The sequence below is a fragment of the Aythya fuligula genome, chromosome 1 (genome assembly GCF_009819795.1).
Source record: "Aythya fuligula isolate bAytFul2 chromosome 1, bAytFul2.pri, whole genome shotgun sequence".
NCBI lineage: Eukaryota > Metazoa > Chordata > Aves > Anseriformes > Anatidae > Aythya > Aythya fuligula.
In genome coordinates this window covers 3054101-3075748 of record NC_045559.1, presented here as the reverse complement: position 1 = coordinate 3075748, position 21648 = coordinate 3054101, and the positions used below count along the sequence as shown (strand labels likewise).

Sequence of the window (21648 nt, the reverse complement as noted above, 5' to 3'; positions counted from 1 at the left end):
ATCCAAAGCACAGAAGAGCTGCCATGGAAAGCTACTGAACTCAAAGTAAGGGACGATAATTGTGTGATGCCTGGGAGGCAGGCAGCGTGGGGACTCACAACAATGCTGGGAGAAATGAACCACTTCTTCTGGTCTGTGTGGGACGACTGAGAAGCCCACGTAGCTCACAGAGCTCGGGCACAGTCACCTCCCCTTCCTTCACCTCTCTCTCTTTCAACAGTTTCTCCTCAAGAGATGATGGCATCAAATGATGGCAAACACCTTCAGTTCACACCTCTAATTAAATTTCTACCTCTGTTGTAAGGCACGTGGGAATAAATGTCTATCAGAGAGCTTTCTACTTGAGCAATAATCAAAGAGAAAAAGCCCAGAAGCAGCTACCAGAAACAATACTAAGGATACCACTTACCTCCATCCATGAAGTAGGGCCTCATTTTACCACTTGCTTATGCCATTCATGTTTCTAGAGCTAAAACTCACCTTTCCACCCAGTTCTTGTAGCTGGGGATATCCTTGGCATAGAGAAGCTTGTTGGAAGGGGAGTCTTTGCCCAGACGGTGTTCTGAGGTTGAACAGGAGTCCATGAATGTCTGAGCCACTACAGAGAGGCAGGCGTCTGTGATGCTGTTCTTGTGGATGTCGAAGACAAACTGGGGGTTCTTGATCATGTTCACCCAGAACCGTAATGGCAAGCTGCAAGAGGGGTGGAAGAGGTGAGTCAGTAATGGTTCAAAAGCTTTGTCTTGCAGTGTTACAGTGCTGACTGGTGGATAGGAATCAAAGATCCAGGCATGGAGACAGGGATTCTGGAATAAGCCTCAATTTTGTCATTTATTTCTGATAAATTCCTCCCCTGAGGGCTCTTGAGATGGTGGTGGTCACCTCAGGAATGAGTTTTGTTGTCCTTGCAGACCTGATTTTGTCACTTCTAGTGTCAATGTCATCTTACTGGAGTTGCATATAAATTAATGAGATTAAATTAATGAAAGTATAACTGAGATGATGAAAATATCTCCTAACTTCTCTATGCTAGGGTGCAAATGTAAGCTACTGTTAGCTAACAGCTAGAAATTGCATTCACACAACTTTGTGTGCCTAGACAATGGTACAATGTACACTAGGCATTGGTAGACTTGGCTTTTGGCCTCGTAGTAAATCCAGGGCAAGAAAAGGTAGGTACAACTGTCAGACTGTCAGGGAATCTGAGGAAGGAGCCTGGGAATGTTAATGGCAGGCATTTTGTTCTGTGTATGTCATGTATTGTCATGCTGCACAGCTCAAGCCCAAGCCCCTGTATGATCCTAGCACCTTCTGCATGAAGCAGACTCCACGTGGCAGAGAAAACCCTGTTGCCTCAAGGAGAAAAAATAGGAATGGGGAACAAGTGTTGCAACCTTTGAAATGAAAATTTGTCTGTGGAAATGCTATTCCAAGTGCAATTCAAAAACCTTCCTTCCGCCCCACCCCTTATAAGAGCTGTTCATTTGTGTGAGTTGTCCTGAAGTATCTACATCCAGACTCTGCCTCAAGCTTTTTTTTGTGTGTGTCAGGGCAAAGTTATTCCTAAACAAATTGTGTTATCCTCAGCCACCGAAATCACAGACCAAAAGTAAGGAAAGACTCACATGGATATTCTTATCAGCCAAAAAACATCCTTTTGGGAAGGGGCAGAAGTTCAGGAGTGGGAGATGCTGGCAATGAGACCTGATGGGAGGAGTGGCAGGGAAGCTTTTTAGGTTGGGAGTGGAGGTTCATCTGCTGGAGGAAGAGCTGGATGAGTGAAGAACTTCTTCTGTAGTCGTCTGGATGATAAGTACAGCCACAGCGAGCACGAGCACAGGCTGCATGTATGTATGCTGTGGGGAGGGGCTCGGGGGACGATATCCCTAGCTGGGAATAATGAAGCCCATGATGTGACTTGGAGTTAATTTAATCTGATTGAAAAGATTTCTTCATGCTGCCCCTGATCCCCCCCCTGCAACACATACAGACTCTGCCTTCGTCCCTCCCCCCTTAAGTAAACCTCCTGCTCATTTAGTCTGAGTGGCTGCAATCAGCCTTAGATTAGTGCCGCAGATAATGTTAATAATATGCTAATGTTTCATTAGTTGAAAGCCTCTTTGGTGCATGGGGTTTCTTTTTTTATGTCACTGCACTGTGACGATCTGCCATCAGCATGGCTGGTAAAAGGAAAAAATGCATGAGCTGGGAGCCCCATGGCTCTCCTCTGCTGTTCCTTTTATAGTCCCTGTGTTTGCACAGGGAAAGGGGAGGGAGCGATTCCCCAGGGGTCTCTTTCCAACAGGGAGACTCAGCAGAGAGGTGCTGCAAAGATCTTTTCTCTTCACCAGTGCTGGCTTTTCCCTGCTGTCCCATTACGTGTACAAAGAGGGACCGCTGCCTGGCAGCTAGAGCAGGGGGTTGATGTCAGCCTTTGTCACTCACTCAGAAGGGGATTCACATCCAACTTCAGGCCCTTCAAGTACTTAATACCTTTTAAGATTCTCTGAGGTATCTCTTCTGGCCCCCAGCTGCCAGCCCAGGAGGGCACAAGTCTCCTGTGGGTGTGCACATTCCCTGTGGTACACCTTAAAACACTGCAAATGGCTCCAGATGCCTCTCCGGGCAACCAAAAGGAGCTCCAGGCCCCCACTGACTACAGTGGGAGTTCAAACTCCCTGTGCAGATGAAGACAGCAATGCTGAATCCTCTCCCATGAATCCCTAGAGATCCCTGTGGGCCTTCACGCTAAAGCAATTAAATACTTGACAATTTTTCCTCCTATATCCTCATGAGGTCCCTCAGAAATAGTACTATCTCCATGCAATACTGGGATCTACAGCCAAAGCACTCCATCCTTGATAGCACCCTTTAGATTCAGGGTACATCTGACTTCTCCATCGGCCTGGGATGATTCAACCTGGCATGATGAACCCCACGCCAGCTTTCTCAGTTTCCCCAGCACCTAGAATCCTAGAATCATTAGGGTTGGAAAAGCCCTTCAAGATCATCTGGTCCAACCATCCCCCTACCACCACTGTCACCCACTAAGCCATGTCCCTAATCACCACATCCAACCTTTCCTTGAATACCCCCAGGGATGTTGACACCACCATCTCCCTGGGCAACCCGTCCCAGTGCCTGATTGCTCTTTCTGAGAAGAAATGTCTCCTTATTTCCAGCCTGAACCTCACCTGGTGCAACATGAGGCCATTCCCTCTTGTCCTATCACTGTGAGAAGAGGCTGCTCCCCAGCTCCCCACAGCTTCCTTTCAGGCAGTTGCAGAGAGCAATGAGGTCTGCCCTGAGCCTCCTCTTCTCCAGACCAAACAACCCCAGTGCCCTCAGCTGCTCCTCACCAGCTTCGTAGGTGAGGAGCTCCAGGACCTCCAGGTCCTTCACCAGCTTCGTAGCCCTTCTCTGGACACACTTCAGGGCCTCGATGTCCTTCTGGTAGTGAGGGGCCCACAGCTGAACACAGCACTCGAGGTACGGCCTCACCAGAGCTGAGCACAGGGGGACGATCACCTCGCTGGTCCTGCTGGCTACACTATTCCTGATACAAGCCAGGATGCTGTTGGCTTTCTTGGATCCCAAATCTAGATACCAAATCACATACCCCTCTCTTCCCCTTCCAGTCCAAGATTTGGTACCAGGCTGTCCCACTCACCAGTTGCTTTTCCAGGTATGCCGCACGTGGGGGTCGTGGATGTTGTGCTTGTCAGCCTGCTCATCCAGGAAGTCGAACATATATTTGATGGCCAGGGGAAGCGCACTGCCACGGTGAGCAGTGCTGAAGATGGTCTCAAAGAGGTCGTCTACAAATTTCTGGAGAGTGCCCTGTTGGGAGAAGGAGAGGAGAATGTGAGATGCTACGTAGCAAGAGGATGATGAATTATGGTATACCACTGAAAATACAGTATATCTGTAAAACAAGCTTGAAAAATATATTGAAAAGCAGGAGACATTAGGTTGGATGTTAGGAAGAACTTCTTTACCAAAAGGGTTCTTAGACATTGGAACGGGCTGCCCAGGGAAGCGGTGGAGTCACCATCCCTGGAAGTCTTTAAAAGACGTTTAGATGTAGAGCTTAGGGATATGGTTTAGTGGGGACTGTTAGTGTTAGGTCAGAGGTTGGACTTGATGATCTTGAGGTCTCTTCCAACCTAGAAATTCTGTGATTCTGTGATTCTGTGTGACATTTAACAGCTTTTAAATGTGACATGAGTTGAAATTTCAACTCAGACCGTCTTTAAGCAGACATCTGCATCTTCATAATATATATTACTTATGTTTACCAGCTGAATGGGGTAGGTCAAGATGTGTCCTCTCTGTTACTAGCACTCAGGGAGGGAGGCTGAGATGTGGTAGGATACCTCGCCCCATCTCAGGTATATGGTGATGGGAAGGTGATCATCTGTTCCCACTGAAATTTTTCTCCTCTGAATCCTATACTCAACTGCTTTGGTGCATGCATGAGCCAAAAAATAGCCATTTTCTACACAGGTTTTTGTCCAGGGTCTGTTCTTAAGCTGAGAATAGAAGTCAGATGAATGTAGAGGAGAACAGAAAGTGTCATTGAGACAAATAGGACAACAGTGACTGGAGAAGATGGCTGTCCTGTATGTGTAAGTAGCATAATAAATAACAAGAATTTCATCCTAATTCCAATAGGCCTCCTTGCTTTTTACTATCCATCTTCATGGGACCAAGACAAGCCCTAGGAGCAATGCTCAAACCGGTCAAGTACTGCTCTGCAGACCCAATGCCCCCTGCAGTGATTGCAGCAGTGTCCTTAGGCTTCTCTTGGAGAAGAATTCCAGATCCAGAAGAACCACCCTAGCCAGATGATGAGGACAGTTGAGGACTGTGAAGAGCTGGAATAGCAAAGGGTGACCAGACCTGGACAAGCGGGCTGTTGAAGAGCTGTGGTAGCCCGTGTAAAGCTCTACTCTGCCACCAGAGCTGCACAGGCACTTATATGTGAACAAACCACATGGCTGCTAAAATAACAAAAAATCAATCAAACCTCCAATAAACGTTTCCTGATACACAAATTTTCCTCAGCTGAAAAATAAAAGCCTTCCCTTTCTCTGCAGATCCAAGAAATTCCTCCTTAGTAGAAATGAAGCACCAGGTTCCACCAGAGCAACACACGTTTACATAGCGCTAACAAATACTTAATTAGAAAGCTGGTGTCTCTTGCTGATTCACCACTTGATTTATTCTTTGGGAAACAAACAGAGGTGCCTTTTGCTTGTGTGAACTCCTACAGGGTGAATAATCCCTGCAGTATGTCTGACTCAGAAAGGGCCCCTGAGGAGAAATCCTGTTGGTCTGACATGGAAGAACTTGCCCTCAGGTTCAGTTTCTGGAGGGAATTAGTTCTCTACATGCTCACCCACACAAATACAAAGAAAACCTCTGAGGCTTTTAGGCAAGAGACTCTAGGTCTCGGAGGTCAGGGATTTAACAGAATAAAAATCATTGTCAGTTTAACTAAGTATTCCCTGGGATTGTATTACTAGCAATTGGTCTCTCTCCTCTTTCCTCCCCCCCTAAAATGGTCATGATGAGGAAAGAATATTGCTCAGCCCAAGAGGGGAAACAATAAACCCCCAGCCTTTTTGCTCTCTCTCTTGCCATGCAAGTTTTGCAGCTGCTTTCCTGCTGTCTTCAGACAAAAAAAAAAAAAAAAAAAGTGTTGTTTGTGATCCGAAACAGAAAGCAAAAGCAATTCAGTGGTGGGGTAAGGGACATATCCCCAGACAGGGTAGATCAGCACTGGTCCAATGGTTGCTCATTTACACCAGCTGGGGCCCTGGCCCTGGGGAGCATCATTTTCTTTTTACATTGTGTGATCCATAAAAGCATCTTAATGCCACGGAGCTGACAGTGTTCCAAGGCTAAAGGCAAAGCCATTTTATGTCTGAATCTCATTGCAACGCAGAGAGACGGAGTGAGGCTGCAGGGAGAGTCAGAGACCATAGGCTGAAACAAATGAGCGGCTAAAACTTATGGTAGGACTTAAGCATGTAACGGAGAGCTGTCTGATGGGCAAACTCAGATTTGAATGAATAAATGCAATTGTGTTTGTGCCTGTTGACAGGAAATGGTAATAGTCAAAACTTCAGAGAAAGGAGGAAGATCAGGCTGTTTGATTGCTGCTTGGTTTAACCCTGCTCAGAATGGGGTGAGATTACGCTGTGATGAGCCACACCTGAGCCACAGCTGCAGTTTCGACTTCTGAGATGCATCCAGATAACTCATGTGTCAGAGATTCAGGCACAGGGATGCTCTGCACTGCAGGAGGATGGCAGGATTGTAAAAGGACCCTGTTTGATTATAGTGCCTGCCTCCCCACCTGCCCTGGTCCCTGCTGGGGCACAAAAGAAGAACATTGCAGCCTCCTCATTAATGCAGGCTTTTCCAAGGAGAGCACCACCAATGATGGATCCACAGGGTGGAAGAGCAAATAGTTGTAAAATCACACGACTGCTTTTGCCCACATTTTTGTAGAGCCTTTAGAGAAGAGATAGGTGGAGAATAGTCTTGATAAGAGATGAAAGAAGTTGAAAAGCCTGGGAGCAAGCCAACTGCAATGAGATCCAGCCATTCCTCTCCTAGGGAAGGGACAGAATGGTGCTGACTGACAGTGAGCTGTTGCTGTGCAGACAGTGGCAATAAAACCACTTTCTGTAGCTGTCACAAACCCAATGTTCACTGCAGTAAGTTATAAGTCTATCCCCTTCAATGATCTCCACTTGTACAAGTGCCCTCGTAACAGAGCAGCATCCTTAGTTATGCCGAGCACTAACATGCTGCGTCCTTGGAGAATTTTTGCAGGCACACACATAGGAGGCTGGTTTTTAGCATTTAGAGGAGTGTGGATTGAACAGATAGGATATGGCCACATCCATGCCCTGATTCTTAATTTGCTCAGTTTTGATCCAAACTACAAGCCATCATCATCAACACCAGCACATACTTACCCCTGTGTTCACGCTCTCCACCAGACTCTTGGCCATGGCCACTCCTCATTGCTCTCCAAATCCCAGCTCTCTGTGAGCCCTTAGCTTCTGTTTTGTTATTGTCACTGTTTATTCATGTGTTTATTGTCTATTTTTCACTGATCACTCCCTTTGCTCGTGACATCCCCACCTCTTGATCCTCCTCAGTCGAGACACACCAGAAGCAGTACCCTTGAAGTTATCACATCTCTCTTTTCACCATTTGGCCTTCTCATGTCCCTTTCCTGACTTTGTTCTCTAAATTCTTTGCATTCCTCTTGCTCTACTTTCCTTCTGTTTATTTCCCCTTTAGCATCCTCTGAGCAGACTCTTATATCTTGTCTGCAAGAAGTCCCACTGTAGCCTCTAGAAGCCCATTCCTCACCCTTTTCCCCATCCCAACCATATACCTTGGTGGCAAGTAGCCTTGTCAGGTAGATCTCAGAAACCATCTTGCTGCCCCGATCACCCTCTTTTTGGTCACCGTGCTCGTGGTTCTTCACCAAGTGCCACATCTTGACTCCACTCTCAAGGTCAGGGGTGATCATGGGTGTGCGGGAACGGAGGCTGTCCGGGCTGCCCGTGTAACGGATCATATTTTCTGCAAAAATAGGTGCATGTGTCTCAGGTTAATGGGTTTCACCAAGGAAACATGCTAATGACACATCCCCTAATAGAAGTTCTTCATCAGGGAGTAGCACTGTTAGTGTCAGGCACTGCCCAGGACTGGTTTGGGGACAGCACCATCTACTCGTGGTAGCCAGTATGGGCAGGTTCAATTTGTTTTACCTGTAGGGTGTTAGCCATACCAGACTGAGCTTCTTGGCCCTATGGCCAGAGAACAGGTCATGGGTTATTTTATATAGTAGTACTGATGTAACTGATGTGACCTTTTGCCTATCTCTCCATCCCCAAGCTCAGGAGGAACTGCCTCCTATCCCTCCTATGGCATCAAAGCAACCCAAAAACTCCTACCCCACTATCTTCTTCAGTATCTGCTCCGAAATCTTGTTTTGACAGGAACTAGACTCTGTTTCCCTTTGCCTCTGAGTGATGGCATGAGGCATTCTCCTCCCCCTGACCTTCCACAAGGCTCCAGATTGAGTCTTTTCCAACCATAATTAACGGAAGAGTGTTGCACCTTTCTGTAGCAAGATCTGTATCAGCCTCATTAATGCATTACCAATCTCTACATATTAATTATTAGATGGAATATCCTTTTTTTCTCTCTGGATGCTGTTTTCTTAATTGCAATTAACAATCTCTTCTGACCCACTACATCTTCTCCTCCCCCTGCATTCGTCCTCACACCCTCCTCCTGAAAAATCAAACGGCAAAAGAATTAAGGAAATCCAACAGAAATTAACCCCCCTTAAGTCTTCCTTTTCAAAGGTCACTGTGTCTTTCAGTAATTGCAACAACATGGCAAAGAGGATGAATATTAATAAGATCTGGTGGATTGCTTTATGCCCTTGGAGAAAGGGGGCTCCTTGGACATCAAGTAGCCATACTTTCCTTCAATCTAAAGTGACTACGAAGGATCAGAGATGCTTTCATACATAATGAAAAACAATAATGAACTGCTATGATAGGTGCATCCAGGATAAAGGGTGGTTTTGCAGCACTCTGGTTGCATGTTAGAGACATTTTTCTTTGCTGTCCCACACCATCATAGTGTCCTGGGTTTGCTTACAACTGTCTCATGATATGACTGAAGTGGGAAAAACAGTGCACTGCTTTGAGATACACTCATAAAAGGTATCAGTAAGAGATTTTTCTTGTTCCAGGTGCAAATTCCCTTGGGATAATAACATAGCTGTGAGGGATACACAATACCCACACTAAGCTATAGCAGTAGACAAGCAATGCCCTCTGTAGGTTGCTTTTTGTTCCAGAGGCCTCTCCTCTGGCACAACAGACCATTCTCCAAGGGCTTTGCCCACTAGAAAGACTGAGCTTTTCCACATTGATCTAAAATGTTAATTATTTAGGCTCCTTCTTTCACTAATAGGGAAGGAGCGGTACTTCCAAGGGCAATCCAGTAACTTAGATCGACATCTTGGACCAGATGCCAAAGTTTTAAATGGCTAACTCCTCTCCTCCAGCCAGCCATCAAGCAATCCTATCAACTTGACATCTGCCTATGTTTCTGGTGCTTGTCTTGTAACCACCTTGGTGTTTGGGATCTCTCCTTCAGTGCTCTCTTGAACCTTATTAGCACACCGGCTCTTACCATACTTGCTGGCTGAGGTCCGGGACACCGTGGAGTTGTTGACTGCATTGTAGGCAGTGACTTGCTTGGAGACCAAAGCTACCACAGATCCATCTGGTACCTACAGAGAAAAATGGGCTCTGTCAACAAGCTTCTGCGAACTGGCTGAGGAGCGTGCCAAGGACAGCTGGAATTCAAGCAGCAGAGACTGAACTGTAAGCCTGTGTCACTGTAAGCAAGACAGAAATTTTGTACCAAAGCTTTAAATGTTTTCTTCAGTGGGTTTATTAACAAAAAGGGGAAAAAATCTGTTGTTGCATCACTAGAAGCTTGGACTTGGGCACTGGGACAACTGATGGCAAAGCAGAATGACCCACTCGGATCCTGAGCGAAAGCCCAGGGATGACAACGTGAGTTTTGCATTGACCTCTAAAACTGACCATAGGCTCTTCGTGAGGAGGCTTTCATGCAGGACAGGAGCATGAGTAGAATAAAACACCTTGTCTTCATCCATAACTGAAGTGATTAAGGTAGCTTGTGACCACAGTATTACTTCAGGAAAGGTTAGAGATACTACAAGGTCATTTTTCACAGTGGACAACCATCCACTTACCTGGGAGCTAAGCTGATAAAAGGTCTGGACTATGACAGCGAAACAGGAATTAGAGATCCCAGGTCCCATGAGTACAGGGAAACTGGAGAATCTAGGTTAGGACTATGAGTTGGGTAAGTGTTTTATACCAAGAGCTATCAGAATTTAAGGATCAGCTATCTAGGTCCCCAAATCTCACAAGTCATTCCTCTACTATTTCAGCTTCCAAGGGAAGGAAATTTGTCCAAATCAGCCATTCTTATATGGCCTGACATAAGCACAAGTATCAGCCTTACTGAGGTGCTGTTGAGATTTCCAGAGAAACATATTTGATAATGAAGGGAGAGGTGAAGGGAGGTTTCTATGTTATGTATATATTTAAGTCAAACTAGCAGTGGTGTCAGGGACCAGAAGAGATTACATCTTATTTAGGATCTTAGGAATTTGGATTTTTATGATATAAAATTGGGAAAACTAATGTGAACTTTTCTATTCTTCCTAACTTGATTGCAGGTAGCATCTAGGTACTTGGGTCAGAGGGAAATATCTACATTTTCCACTTTGACTGACCCTGCCAATCTCTCCGTGCACATGACAAATGCACTGCTGGGCAGATCTGACCACCACGACTTCTTTCTTTTTGCTGTTTCAGAGGGTCTCAGCTTGGGGAAAGCAGCAGGGCTAGGGGGGGGTGTGCTCTAGGATGTCATGGGATAGCATTTCAACAGAAAACAGCTTTCTGAAATGAGCCAGACCTTCCATTTCTACGGATAGGTGATTCACGTGGGTCCCATATCAGAAATGTTAACAAGCCATTGGCACAGAGGAGCCATATCAGGAATATCTGTGATAAATAAGACATCATAAAAAAGGAGATGGGTGAAAAAAAAAATACTGCTAACAACTTTTAACTCTTGTCTGTGTAATAATAATAATTAGCACTTGCATGGAGTTTTTGATCTTCAAAGCACTGCGGAGGCTAATTAAATAGCCCCTCAGCAATCATGGAAGGCAATTACAGGCTTTTTGTAGTTTTAGCCCCACATTCCAGATGGGGAAACTGAGGCAGCAAGAACATCAGTGTCTGTCCCAGAATGATCTGTCTGCCCTCAGGACAGCCAAGTCAAACAATGCAGAGCTCAGCACCCCAGTGGTTGAGGACTTGTTCTGCCCCCGCTCATCCATAGACCTGGGAGCTCATTGCCTGGAGCAAACAACTGAAAAAAGCACAGAAAGGAAAGAAAATTATCCTTGGTTTGTTGGTGGAATAAAATAGAAACCCTGCCCTGTCCCCCTTGAAAAGTCTTGGGGAGTCAGCCAGCAATTCTCAGTCAACCTAAAGTGAAAAGTTTTGTTTCCTTTTCAAATTATTGCCTGCTGCTTCCTCAGGTCAGTTCTTAAATGAAAAAAAAATATATATAAAAATAAACCTTGTTTTAAAACACACATTGCTGAGGTGTGATTGAGGAAATGATAGAATTGTCAACATCGGATTAAACTTAATGATTTTTTTTTTTTTTGGTCAAAGGAGGAAAGAACTGGGGGAGCTTTTGACCTAAACTCCATTTTTTTTCATTAAATCTACCACTTGTGTGAGATATTTTTGGACTTCTTTAGCCCTCTGTTATGGATCTCAGTGTAATGCACAGATGAAGAGAAGCCTTGTCCCAAGGCAAATCACACAGAGATTAAAACCAACAGTTCCTATACCACTGTCACCTCCATCGCACTTCTGTCTCTAGTCATGCTGCTTTCCTCCTCCTTCTTCCAGACAACAAGCCTCCTTCTCTTCCATTTTGTCTTGTCCATCTTTCTGAACTCTGCTGGCATTACAAGGCCTTTGATGCAGTGGAAAAAAAGGAGGAGGGAAGAGCTTGTTTGCTGTCTGTCAACGTAAGAAATGTTAACTCATGCTGTCCTCATGACTAACGCTTCTCTTCATCCTTTGCTCACCAGGGCTGTCCCTCCTTGGGGAGAGACAATCTTATTTCTTCCCTTATCTTCATATTTCTTCCCTTATCTTCATCTCCAGTGAGGTTCACAATGGTTCCTACAGGATGGACGTGCTCATTTACAGGAGCTCTGCTCATTTATTGCCCACTCAACCACTGTCTACCTCTGCATCTTGGAGAACAACATTTTACCCTTCTCCTTTTCACTTTCCTGACCGATCTACCTGTTACTCATCCTCTCCCTCAGTTACCTGATAGTGTGCCAGCGTGTTGAGTCTCTTCCAGTCGTTCTCTATCTTGGTTGTGATGTCCTCATCCTGCAGGATCATCCTTGCCCCGCTTGCTTGCCGCCACTCTACAAGGAGAACAGGGACATGGAATGATTAAATTCTGCCATTCAGAGCATCTCAGAGCCTTCTAAGCCCTGTGCTTACAACTCATGGTGTCACACGTGCAGGTTGCATCCATGTAGCACCGTATCAGTCATTGCCATTGTGCTATGACTGATGCCTCCAACCATACACAACACATAAACGCATAAATGTCCAGAGCCCACAAAGGAGGGAAAGAAGGGACAAAAGAATTATGAAAGGTTCAGATAGATGGTTCAGGGAATACACAAAAATCATAGCCTTGTGGCAAAGTTCAGAGTCAAGTCCTCGGTTATTCAGACCAGTTTCTTTACCCTTGATAAAAAAAATACTGCTATCACAAAGCCACTTTTGCACATGAAACAGCCACCCTTTTAAAGAGTGACACCGAACCATGCAGAGATCAGGACACAGAGCAGTTGCCTACAGAGATGAGGGGTCTGAGGCCACTGCACAGCAGCACACAGTGCTGAAGATCATACAGATGAATAAATCAGTGACCAGGGAGCTGTTGTTCCAATGGCACAGCTGAACAAAGCAAGTCCTGGTGCTTTGGCTCCCTGATTATCCCCAGTGCTTAACTCGTAGCTCACTCCCTGGCTCAGTTTTTTCTCCAGCGTGGCTACTTCCAATGCCCACCTGCCCTTGCATATGTTAGCCACCACCAAATGACACGAGCAAATGAATGTCACTTGCCTCAGGGACAGAAATTACTCACCAGCCCTCTTTCATTTAACAGCATGGACATTGACTTTTTGGATATTTGAGATATAACTCCAAGACCTAGCCAGAGACAGGGCTCCCCTGGGGCAGAGCAGAGTCTTGGTCGGTGCAGCACCAGACCCTTTACTGGGACCAGTTTGCCTCCATCAGGGCTCACAAAATACTTCTTGCCACTCAAGTCCAGAAGTGATGGAGAGCAGGAGGCCCTTAGCTTTGGAATTGGGACCAAAAGGGGAGAAACGTAACATAATTTTGTGACACCAGCCATTGTTGTTTTGGTTCACCACAACCCATCTGAACCATCCAAAGCTTCCTTTTTGGTGGTCACGTCTCAGTCACAGTGACCCAGCCACACACAGTTGAGCAAGAGCCCAAGCAGAAAGTCTATTCAACTGCTGGAGTTAATTAAAATGAACTCTTGGATATGGAGACATCACCTGCCACCCCTGCTTATTTCTCCTAATATAAAAATGCAAGGACCATTGCAAATTTCTTCTGGTTTCAGCAGTTTTCTTATCACTTAATTAAAATGCATTGGGAAAGACGCCCTTGCCTTTATTATTCATTTAAATTAGCAGGGAGAGGACAGCTGCTCTGTTTATTGCTGGGTGTTACTTTGGCAGGAGATACTCCAAGAGTAAGCAAAGGTTACATTGGCTAAGCACTGATCCTAAACTGGCCTTCATTTACTCCAGCTCCTTAGGACCTCGCCGATATTATCCTTGTGATGTCTGAGGGCGATACTCTCTGTCCATTGCCCCCTGGACAGGATCCCCAGAAACTAACTGGTCCCAGATGTTGTTTGGAAGAGTAAAAAATGAAGAAGTTTGAGCTGGGATGGGAAATGGTGCTTTTATAAAGAGCTCTGCAGGGTGCCAAAGCCACTTCTGCTGTCACAGTGTGTCCCCTGTGTGCCTTCCTCATGGTCCCCATGGTGCCTCTTTGACTTCTCTCCATCAGGTCCCTACGTATTTCTGTAGTCGCCTTTTCTGACTCATCTTTGGGGAGGGACACAAACCCACATAGCGTTTGGACCCCAGGTGTGGACCCCCAGCTCACCCTAACCTCACAGCTCTCCCCAATCTCACAACTCCTCGTCCCTACAGGTGCCACCTTAGGTGGCCACACAAGGATCTGCAAGGAAATGTGATGGCTGGGAGCAGATAAATGGGTAGGGAGGGCACGAAGGAGGGAAAGGTGACCATGACATCCCTATTCACAGCACTGAGTGAAAAGTGTTAGCTTTGTCCTCGCTGGCAGCGCCCCGTCCCCTCTCTCATCAGATCTGCTCACTCCTCTGCGAGCCGGCACAAAGGAGAGACACACTCCAATCCAATTTGTTACACTTCCACCTTCCGGAGAGGGGGAGGGAGGTAAAAAATCCCATTATCTTTATCAAGCCTCCCAATCAGGAGCAGCGGTAAATGCAAACTCAGGAGACAGCTGCTGTGAAGCCTTTATATTTCATTCAGCAGATAGTGTATCTTTTTATTGCACGCAGGAATTACTTCTTTTTTTTTCCCCTTCTTCTTCTCTTTTTTTTTTTCCTTTTCTTTTTTTTTCTCCTTTTTTTCTTTTTATTTTTTTTTTCCTTTTTTTTTTCTTAAGGAACAACCTTTCTCTTCAACTTGGCTAGGAAAAAAGGAAATTCCAGGGAAAACTGATGAAGAGGGGTTTGTCTGAGCTGTATCAATACCTGGCTATGGAATGATTCTGTAGGGATGTGGGAGAGGGGGAGATGTCCTCCTGCACCTCCTACAGAAAATGCTCCACTTCCCTTGTGCCTTCTCTCTGATCCAGGTCACCCTGAAGGTGCCCAGTGAACAAGGAAGAAAAGAGCAGCAGAGATTTTTCAGGGGCAACTGAAACACCCAGGGCTAGAAGACCTCTCAGCTTATTCCAGATGTCTTCTTCTGAGCTGGTCATCATCAGTTACCCTACTCTTTACAGGCACTTGTGGGTCTTAATGCATGCAATTCATTTTGGTCATCTGTAATAACTGCACAATGCTTCCCACACTTTTCCTAAAGACCTGAAGTCTTATTTGAAGGGCTATGAAAAGGTTTCTGGCTGTGCCTAGCAGTGGCAAGTGGAACAAATGCATCTAGCTTGTCCATGATTGAAGCCGAGTTCATGATCACTTGTGTTCAAGAAGGATTTGTCTGTCATGGGCTGCTTTTAGTCCTCCATTCCTAGGAGTATTTCATCACTTCCTATAATTTCCACAAAAGATTGGGATTAGAAATATGAGAATAAAACATTTTGTTTCCTTGTTATGGGTTGGAATAAAACCAGCTGGGTGGGAAACAGAAGTGGGGAAGTGCCCAGTAAGTGATGACCTTGAGGAAAAGAGGAGAAACTCAGCTCTGCTTCTAGCATGGAGAAAAGACAATCACAGTTGGAAAGAAAAAGTTTATACCAGACATGGGAAATATTTCATTCTGTATATGCAAGTACTCTGCTTTACCTTATATATCCTAGAGTTAGACTCTGTTTAAATGGCTCCTTGAGATTAAACTCAATACATCAGTACTGCACTGCTGGTGAGGCACTGAAAGCTTGTCCTGGCCTGAGCCAGCATCACCAAGTGCAAGGCACTCAACCAGCATCCCCCACCACCTCAGCAGCCCCTTCCAAAAGGCTCCAGGAAGAGTGAATGCCTCAGCGTGGAGCCAAATTTCTGTTTTGTGATCCTCACACCCTAACGCTTTCCCAAAGATGGGCTCTTTTCTTTGTGGAGAGGGCTTTAAAGGATAATAATAACAGAAATAGCCGTGGTAGAAAGAAGCCTGTACTCCAAGGGCTGCAGTTTGGGTTTTGGACTAAAATGTAACCTCGGGGTGTCCAAAATGAGTGCTTTCAGCTGACAACCCCCTCCATGAGTTGTCTGGGTAACTGCAAAACATTATGACATTTGCCACACGTACAAGTCACTCTGCCTGCAGCTACCCTGCATTTAACAACTCCAAATAACTCATTAGCTTGTTTGCTTTCTTCATGTGAGCAATCTGGCCTTGGTACGGACAGAAAGCCTGGAAAATTGCAACGGTAATAGAAAACTGTGCTGGTGTGTAGGAAACCATCGATTTCAAAGGCAGATGATAATCATCTGCTCCGACCCACTGTTTAGCATGGGCTGGCGGGGCTGATCCAGCCACCTTTGACAATTCTGAGCATTCAGCCTGGGGCAGGTTGATCCTGAGAGCTCTGTGCTGCTGTCTTTTGTCACCGCTGCTTTCTGCTTCCCCCCTTTGTTGCCTTCACTGTCCCCAAAGGATGCCAGGTGCCAGCAAATAGCTTTTTCCTGCGAAGAGGCTGGGCAGGAGCTGTGGCTGGATGTACGTGTCCTCTTGTCCCTGCTTCACTCATGCCAGCCCTGCTCCTCCCACCTTATTAACTGCTGTGCTAAAGGAGCCTGCAAATATCATTGCTGGCAAGACTCTTCTCCTAGATGAGAAGATATTAGTTTCTTTTTTTTTTCCCCTAGTTATTTTTATATATGTATTTTACCAACTGCATCATCAGTGCTAGAGGCTAAACAGCTGCTCATCAAGCAGTCTCCCGTCTGTATGGACAAGTCTGTGTCCAGCCCTTCTGGTAGGGATGTAAATGCTCATAAACACTTTCTGGAACTTACTGGTCCTCGGAAGGTCAAAATAACTTACATCTGCCAAGCACTGGATGCAAAATTGTCAGACTCCACTTAAGACCCTGTGTGCACACTGTTCTGCACCTCTCAGCTGCCAGAGCTGCAATAAAACTGGATTCCAAAGTCTTCCTTGTATTTGCAATATGCAAATTTTTGGACTCGATGATCTTGAGGTCTCTTCCAACCTAGAAATTCTATGCAGGGAAAACTCCTGCCTTCAAGTACATATTTATCCCAGCAGTGGAACAAACCACTCTCCACCCACAACCAGCGCGAGACTCAATCCTCATGGGCTCTGTGGTCACCATCCAGCACCAGCTGGGTCAATGGTTTTGGCTGTAAACCCCATTCCCCACATTTTTTGTGTTCTGGTTCCCTGCCCTACCTGGCCTGATGCTCACCCTTGCACTCAGCGTTCCCCTGCTGACTCACAGCAGCTCCAAAATCAACTCGGGTCCTTTTTTTTGATGATGTATATGATCTGTTCTTTATTACTGCTGGTTTTGGCAGCTCGTTTTGTTATTCTAACTGCCTTTCATGAGCAGGAATCTTGCTGCAATTTCTGTCAGGAATCCCTCCTCCCCTACACAAATGCACACACAAACACACTTAACTTTAATCCCTGACCTCTCATTTCTGCCTCTGTTATTGCTGTGAATTGTTTCTTGGCATCGGTCCATTCCTCCTCCTTTAGGTTCCTCCTCTACTCTGCCGACTTTTATAGACTCCATCATTTTCCACTGAAGTCCTTTCCACTGAAGGTCACTGAGGGCAAATTCTGGCTGATGGCCTCACACAATACAGCCCCGTGCCAGACTCCTCATCGTTGTCCTGAGCAGATTGCTCTACATCCTCTCATAGCAGCCTCCAGGTGTGGTATCAGATCTAACCCGGACTCAGCTTCAGATATTTCACTTCCCCCAGTGTCCTTGCACCAGATTTGGGGCAGAAACTGATTTTGGCCCCAAAGGCATCCCTGTGCTAGGCTGTACAGCTCCTGTGTGCCCCAGAGCTTAAAATCCAAGTGAAGCTACTGCAGCTCTTTTCGTCCCCCAAGCAGAGCATCTCATGAAGGAGCAAAAAAAAAAAAAAAAGCATGAATTCATAAACAGAGGGACTGATCTTTCTTTAAAACATGACTGCTGATCTCCTTGTCCTCTGCAAAAAAAAAAGAAATGTCAGCAGAAGCTCCCAGCCCTGCTGTTGGTGGAGGGGTGCTGGCAGGAGAGGGAAGCAGTCAAGGGTGAGATGGATGCAGCCCACTGAACGGAGGATGCTTCATCCTCTTTCCTGTGCCCACATGATGAGAAATTAATACTGCTTGGGCTGTGACTGTCTCAGCAAGAAGACATGCATAATCCAAGCCCTCACTGCTCAGAGAAGAGCTAGGAATAAATCTGAGCTGCCTGAACACTTCTGACAACACCACCCTGTGTTTTCAGTGCTCTTCTTCCAGGGGATTTGGGCAGGATGTGCCTTTTCCATACCCTTGATCAAGCCAAATTCTGGGCAGAAAATCAGGGTGGCTACTGATCATTTCAAGTCCTCAAGGTCAGAGCAGTAGAGCTTTCATAAGCCAGGAGTGTGCGCATCAATTTAATCAGTTTCTTCTGCCCTCTCACTGTTGCTGATGCCCTGCCCAAGTACCAGGGGTACTGTGAGTCTGGAGAGGTGGCACTTGGCACAGCAAATAGTCTGGGTTGAGTTTGACTGTCTCTTCTCTCCCTTCTCCCCTCTCCTCTTTCACCTCTTCCCCCAGCCCTGGGGCATTCAGGGCCCGTTGTGCACTCACGTACCCAGGTCCATATCAGCAGCTTTGGGCCGGTGGGAGCAGGGCACGTTCTTGAAGATGGCATCGAGGATCTTCTCCTTGACCTGGGTGATGGTGTCACAGTTCAGGATCTTCACCGGGATCTCGGGGCTGTTCACATTGTCAGGGTTCACGCAGCTCAGGACCTGAGAAAGAGGCATGAGACACCATAAATTCCACAGCAACGCAGGTACCCTGTGCTCAAGCTTCCACAGCAACCTTCTGGCAGGTCCCTGCATCCTACAAACCAGAGGGATCTAGGATGGATTAAGGGGAAAAATGCGTACCAAGAATATTCCCTTTTCTGACACAGCAGAGGTTTCACAGAGGGGTTTTTCATGCATCCAGTTTTCGGCTGCCCTCAATCCCTTGCCCTGGGGTCATTTCTTATCACTTATCTGTGTCCAGTGGATTAAGGGTAAGTCAGGACCTGCCTGCCAGCTAAGAGCTGTGAGTTCCCAGATGCTACAGCCAGTGATCTGGGGATAATTTGAGGGGTTTTCTGAACATATATCTCACGCCATTTGTCTCTCTGAGGTGAACCCATTGTACTTGTGGGAGCAGTCCCTTAGATTTGAGCCTCATTTCCTTGGCATTTTTGCTATTCTTAATAACAGAAAGCCCAAGAGTACCAGTTCAGGTTCTGGTGTGATCAGTAAAAATGGCACTCACCGAAGTGGTACCAGACATTTGTCATTAACACACTGTTTTCAGGAGAAAAAAAAAAAAAAAAAAAAAAAAAACATTAAAAATGCTACCAGCCCAGACTCTGGTTGAAACCGACCTGGAATCCAAAGGGTTTCTCCAGAGCTTTCCTTGGCCTCTGAGCCATTCCCTGCTCCCTAGAGATCCGGCAAGGTGACCTACTTGTATAGTAGTCTCCTTGCATTGTCACCTGCCTTTGACAATTTAGGTAAAAGTAATCTTCAATCTCTCAGCTCTAAGTTGGGCCTTCTTCTGAGCAGTCATAGGACAACCCAAGACCCTTCTCATTAAAATGTTATTAATTTGAAATGCAGGGATTTAATAAAATAGATATACAGAAGAAAAACAACAAAAAGTCTTATAGCTTCACATATAGAACAAGAAAATTGACCCAACTAGAGAGGCCTTTGATTTCTCAGAAGAATATCATTTTCTCTAAAGACTGTATCCAAGAATAAATGCAAAGCATATGAGGTGAGGAGGTGGGGAGGGATGCTTTAAACAAACAGCGTGTCTAACAGCAATTTGCCCACTAACACTTGGCTCTGTCTATGTCAAGTGTTCTGCTCTCTTCAAGTTACAGGAGTGTGAAGTCTATAAACTTTTATAAACCTAACACACCTTTGCACTTGGAGTGTTCAGTGAAGCTTCTGGCTACATAGGGTCATTAAATTTTCTTGTGCAACTTTTACAAGTGCAGGCATGTTAGTTTTGGTGACCTAGATAAATTCTACCTTGACCATAAATTCCTGTCCGTAGTATGCAATAGGTTCCTAACCTACTGTGGGATCTGAAGGTGGCTTGAAAAGGGTGAAATCATATCAGTATAATTATGTATTGGCTCACTAGGCTCCCTTTGGTGCTGTTATGCTCAACTAAGAGGGACTTGTGAAGATACTGCTTACAAAGGGCTCTGTGATCTTTCTGGATGAAAGGGTAGATATAAATATGAGATATTGATTACATCATAATGCTATTATTTATATGTCACTTCCAGGAGTATTGAAGAAGCACCAATTCAGATAATAATGACAATGGCAGAGATTTACAGTTCTGTGGCATCTTTCATCTCAAAGGATCACAGAGCTATACATAAAAAGCACTGCTGAAATGCATTCGGTGTTGAGGTTATTAGCGGCCCCCCACCCACTACACATCTGTAGGGAAATGAAATGGTGATGAGAGCCCAGACAAGCTCTTTTGAGAGTGCCAAGGGGGTCACATATGGCTCTGGTGACCAGGTTACTCTGCAAGTCTCTGCCATTGATCTGAGCTCACCTAAAGTAGATTGAGCTGATGCCAGTCAGAATAAACTCTGTGGAGTGATTCAGCACCAACGCAAACACCTTGGGTTCAGGTCAGTTGCCTGCATGAATGCAACTTATGCATTGAGAGTTGTGTCAGTGTAGCAAAACAATGGTGATAGTCATGGGGTCAACACGAAAAGATATGGGGCTGTGAGCAAGCGCACTAGTAATCTGTGAGCCCTGCTCTCCCTCTGACTTTTCATGACCTTGGGCCATGTCATCTCACTCGGTTTATGTTTATCAACCTTCTTCTACATCCTTGGGCTCTTTAATTTTTTGTCTGTCAGCCCTTCCAGCCACAAAATGTCTCTAAGTGTATATAAACATGCAATACTTAGCACAACTATGCCCTGATCTCCGCTGTGGATTACTGGCATTTAAATTACAAACACGTGGTTTAGGATTAAAGGATTCAGGACCCTGGTCCTGAGCTCTTTGCCGTATTTGGGTGGTTTGCCCAGGGACCAGGGTATCAATACAGTTTCTGTCCCAAAGAATCTTCCTTTCCTTTCTACATTAGGGTAAGAAAGGTCCCATGGGGCTAGCACACAACAAGTCTTGGCAGAAAGCAAGGAGGAGAAGGACCCCCCACAATGAAGCCAAGCACAAGAAACCCCTCTGATATCTCGTTCGTAGCTTAACTCCTTGAAAGGCCTTAACAAAATAGAGCTCAAAACATATTTATCTACCCTGGAGTATGTTGTCAGAGGAGATGATCCGATTAGACTCTCAGCGCTGGAGCCACCGAGGTGTGCAGGGACCATGCCGAGCATGCCATTGCTCAAGATGCATTGGGCAGCTCCCTCCTGCCACCCCCGAGCACTAATTATCCAATCCTCTTGACAGCTTCAGACACACATCGAGGCCTTTGCTCCTCTGCGTTATTTGTGTCAAGAGAAATGAAGCTGATGCAGGAGATGGATAGTCTTTCATCTCCCGGTGAGAGTGGAGCAGTGGCAGGAGGGAGCGAGGTTTTTACAGCTGGGCTCTGGTTTGGTGAATGGCTAAAAAATCGCGGATTCTGGCAAAGGCAGATGGTAGCCAGCAGGGATGAAATCTTCTCGTCTTTCATAGGTGCAATAATCTAGCTGGGCTTTTAATAACACTGCAGACCAGAGATGATGGTCGCTGACTGTTAGAGAAGACATTAGCACCAGAGGGAGCTTCTCTGAGGTATACAGCTTGGGAGAAGACCTACTGTTTAGCTGCTGCACATTTATTCTAACAAATCACATCTGTAACTACCTTAGCTTCCCCTGGACTGAAAAATCCCTTGTATGTACAGAAATTGCTATGCAAATATCAAAGACCTTAGCC

General features: G+C 45.7%; 1 protein-coding gene across 2 annotated transcripts in view; it reads right to left on the bottom strand.

Moving 5' to 3' along the window:
• Positions 1-21648, bottom strand: part of PLXNA4 (plexin A4) — a 403695-nt gene that overhangs the window by 13000 nt on the left and 369047 nt on the right. For both annotated transcript variants that reach the window (XM_032202674.1, XM_032202682.1), the window contains exons 25-30: positions 18306-18465; positions 12018-12121; positions 9244-9343; positions 7421-7611; positions 3671-3840; positions 481-693 (exon numbers count right to left, since the gene is read on the bottom strand). In XM_032202674.1, the coding sequence (XP_032058565.1) occupies positions 481-693; positions 3671-3840; positions 7421-7611; positions 9244-9343; positions 12018-12121; positions 18306-18465 (938 nt within the window). The remainder of the gene's footprint in view (positions 1-480; positions 694-3670; positions 3841-7420; positions 7612-9243; positions 9344-12017; positions 12122-18305; positions 18466-21648) is intronic.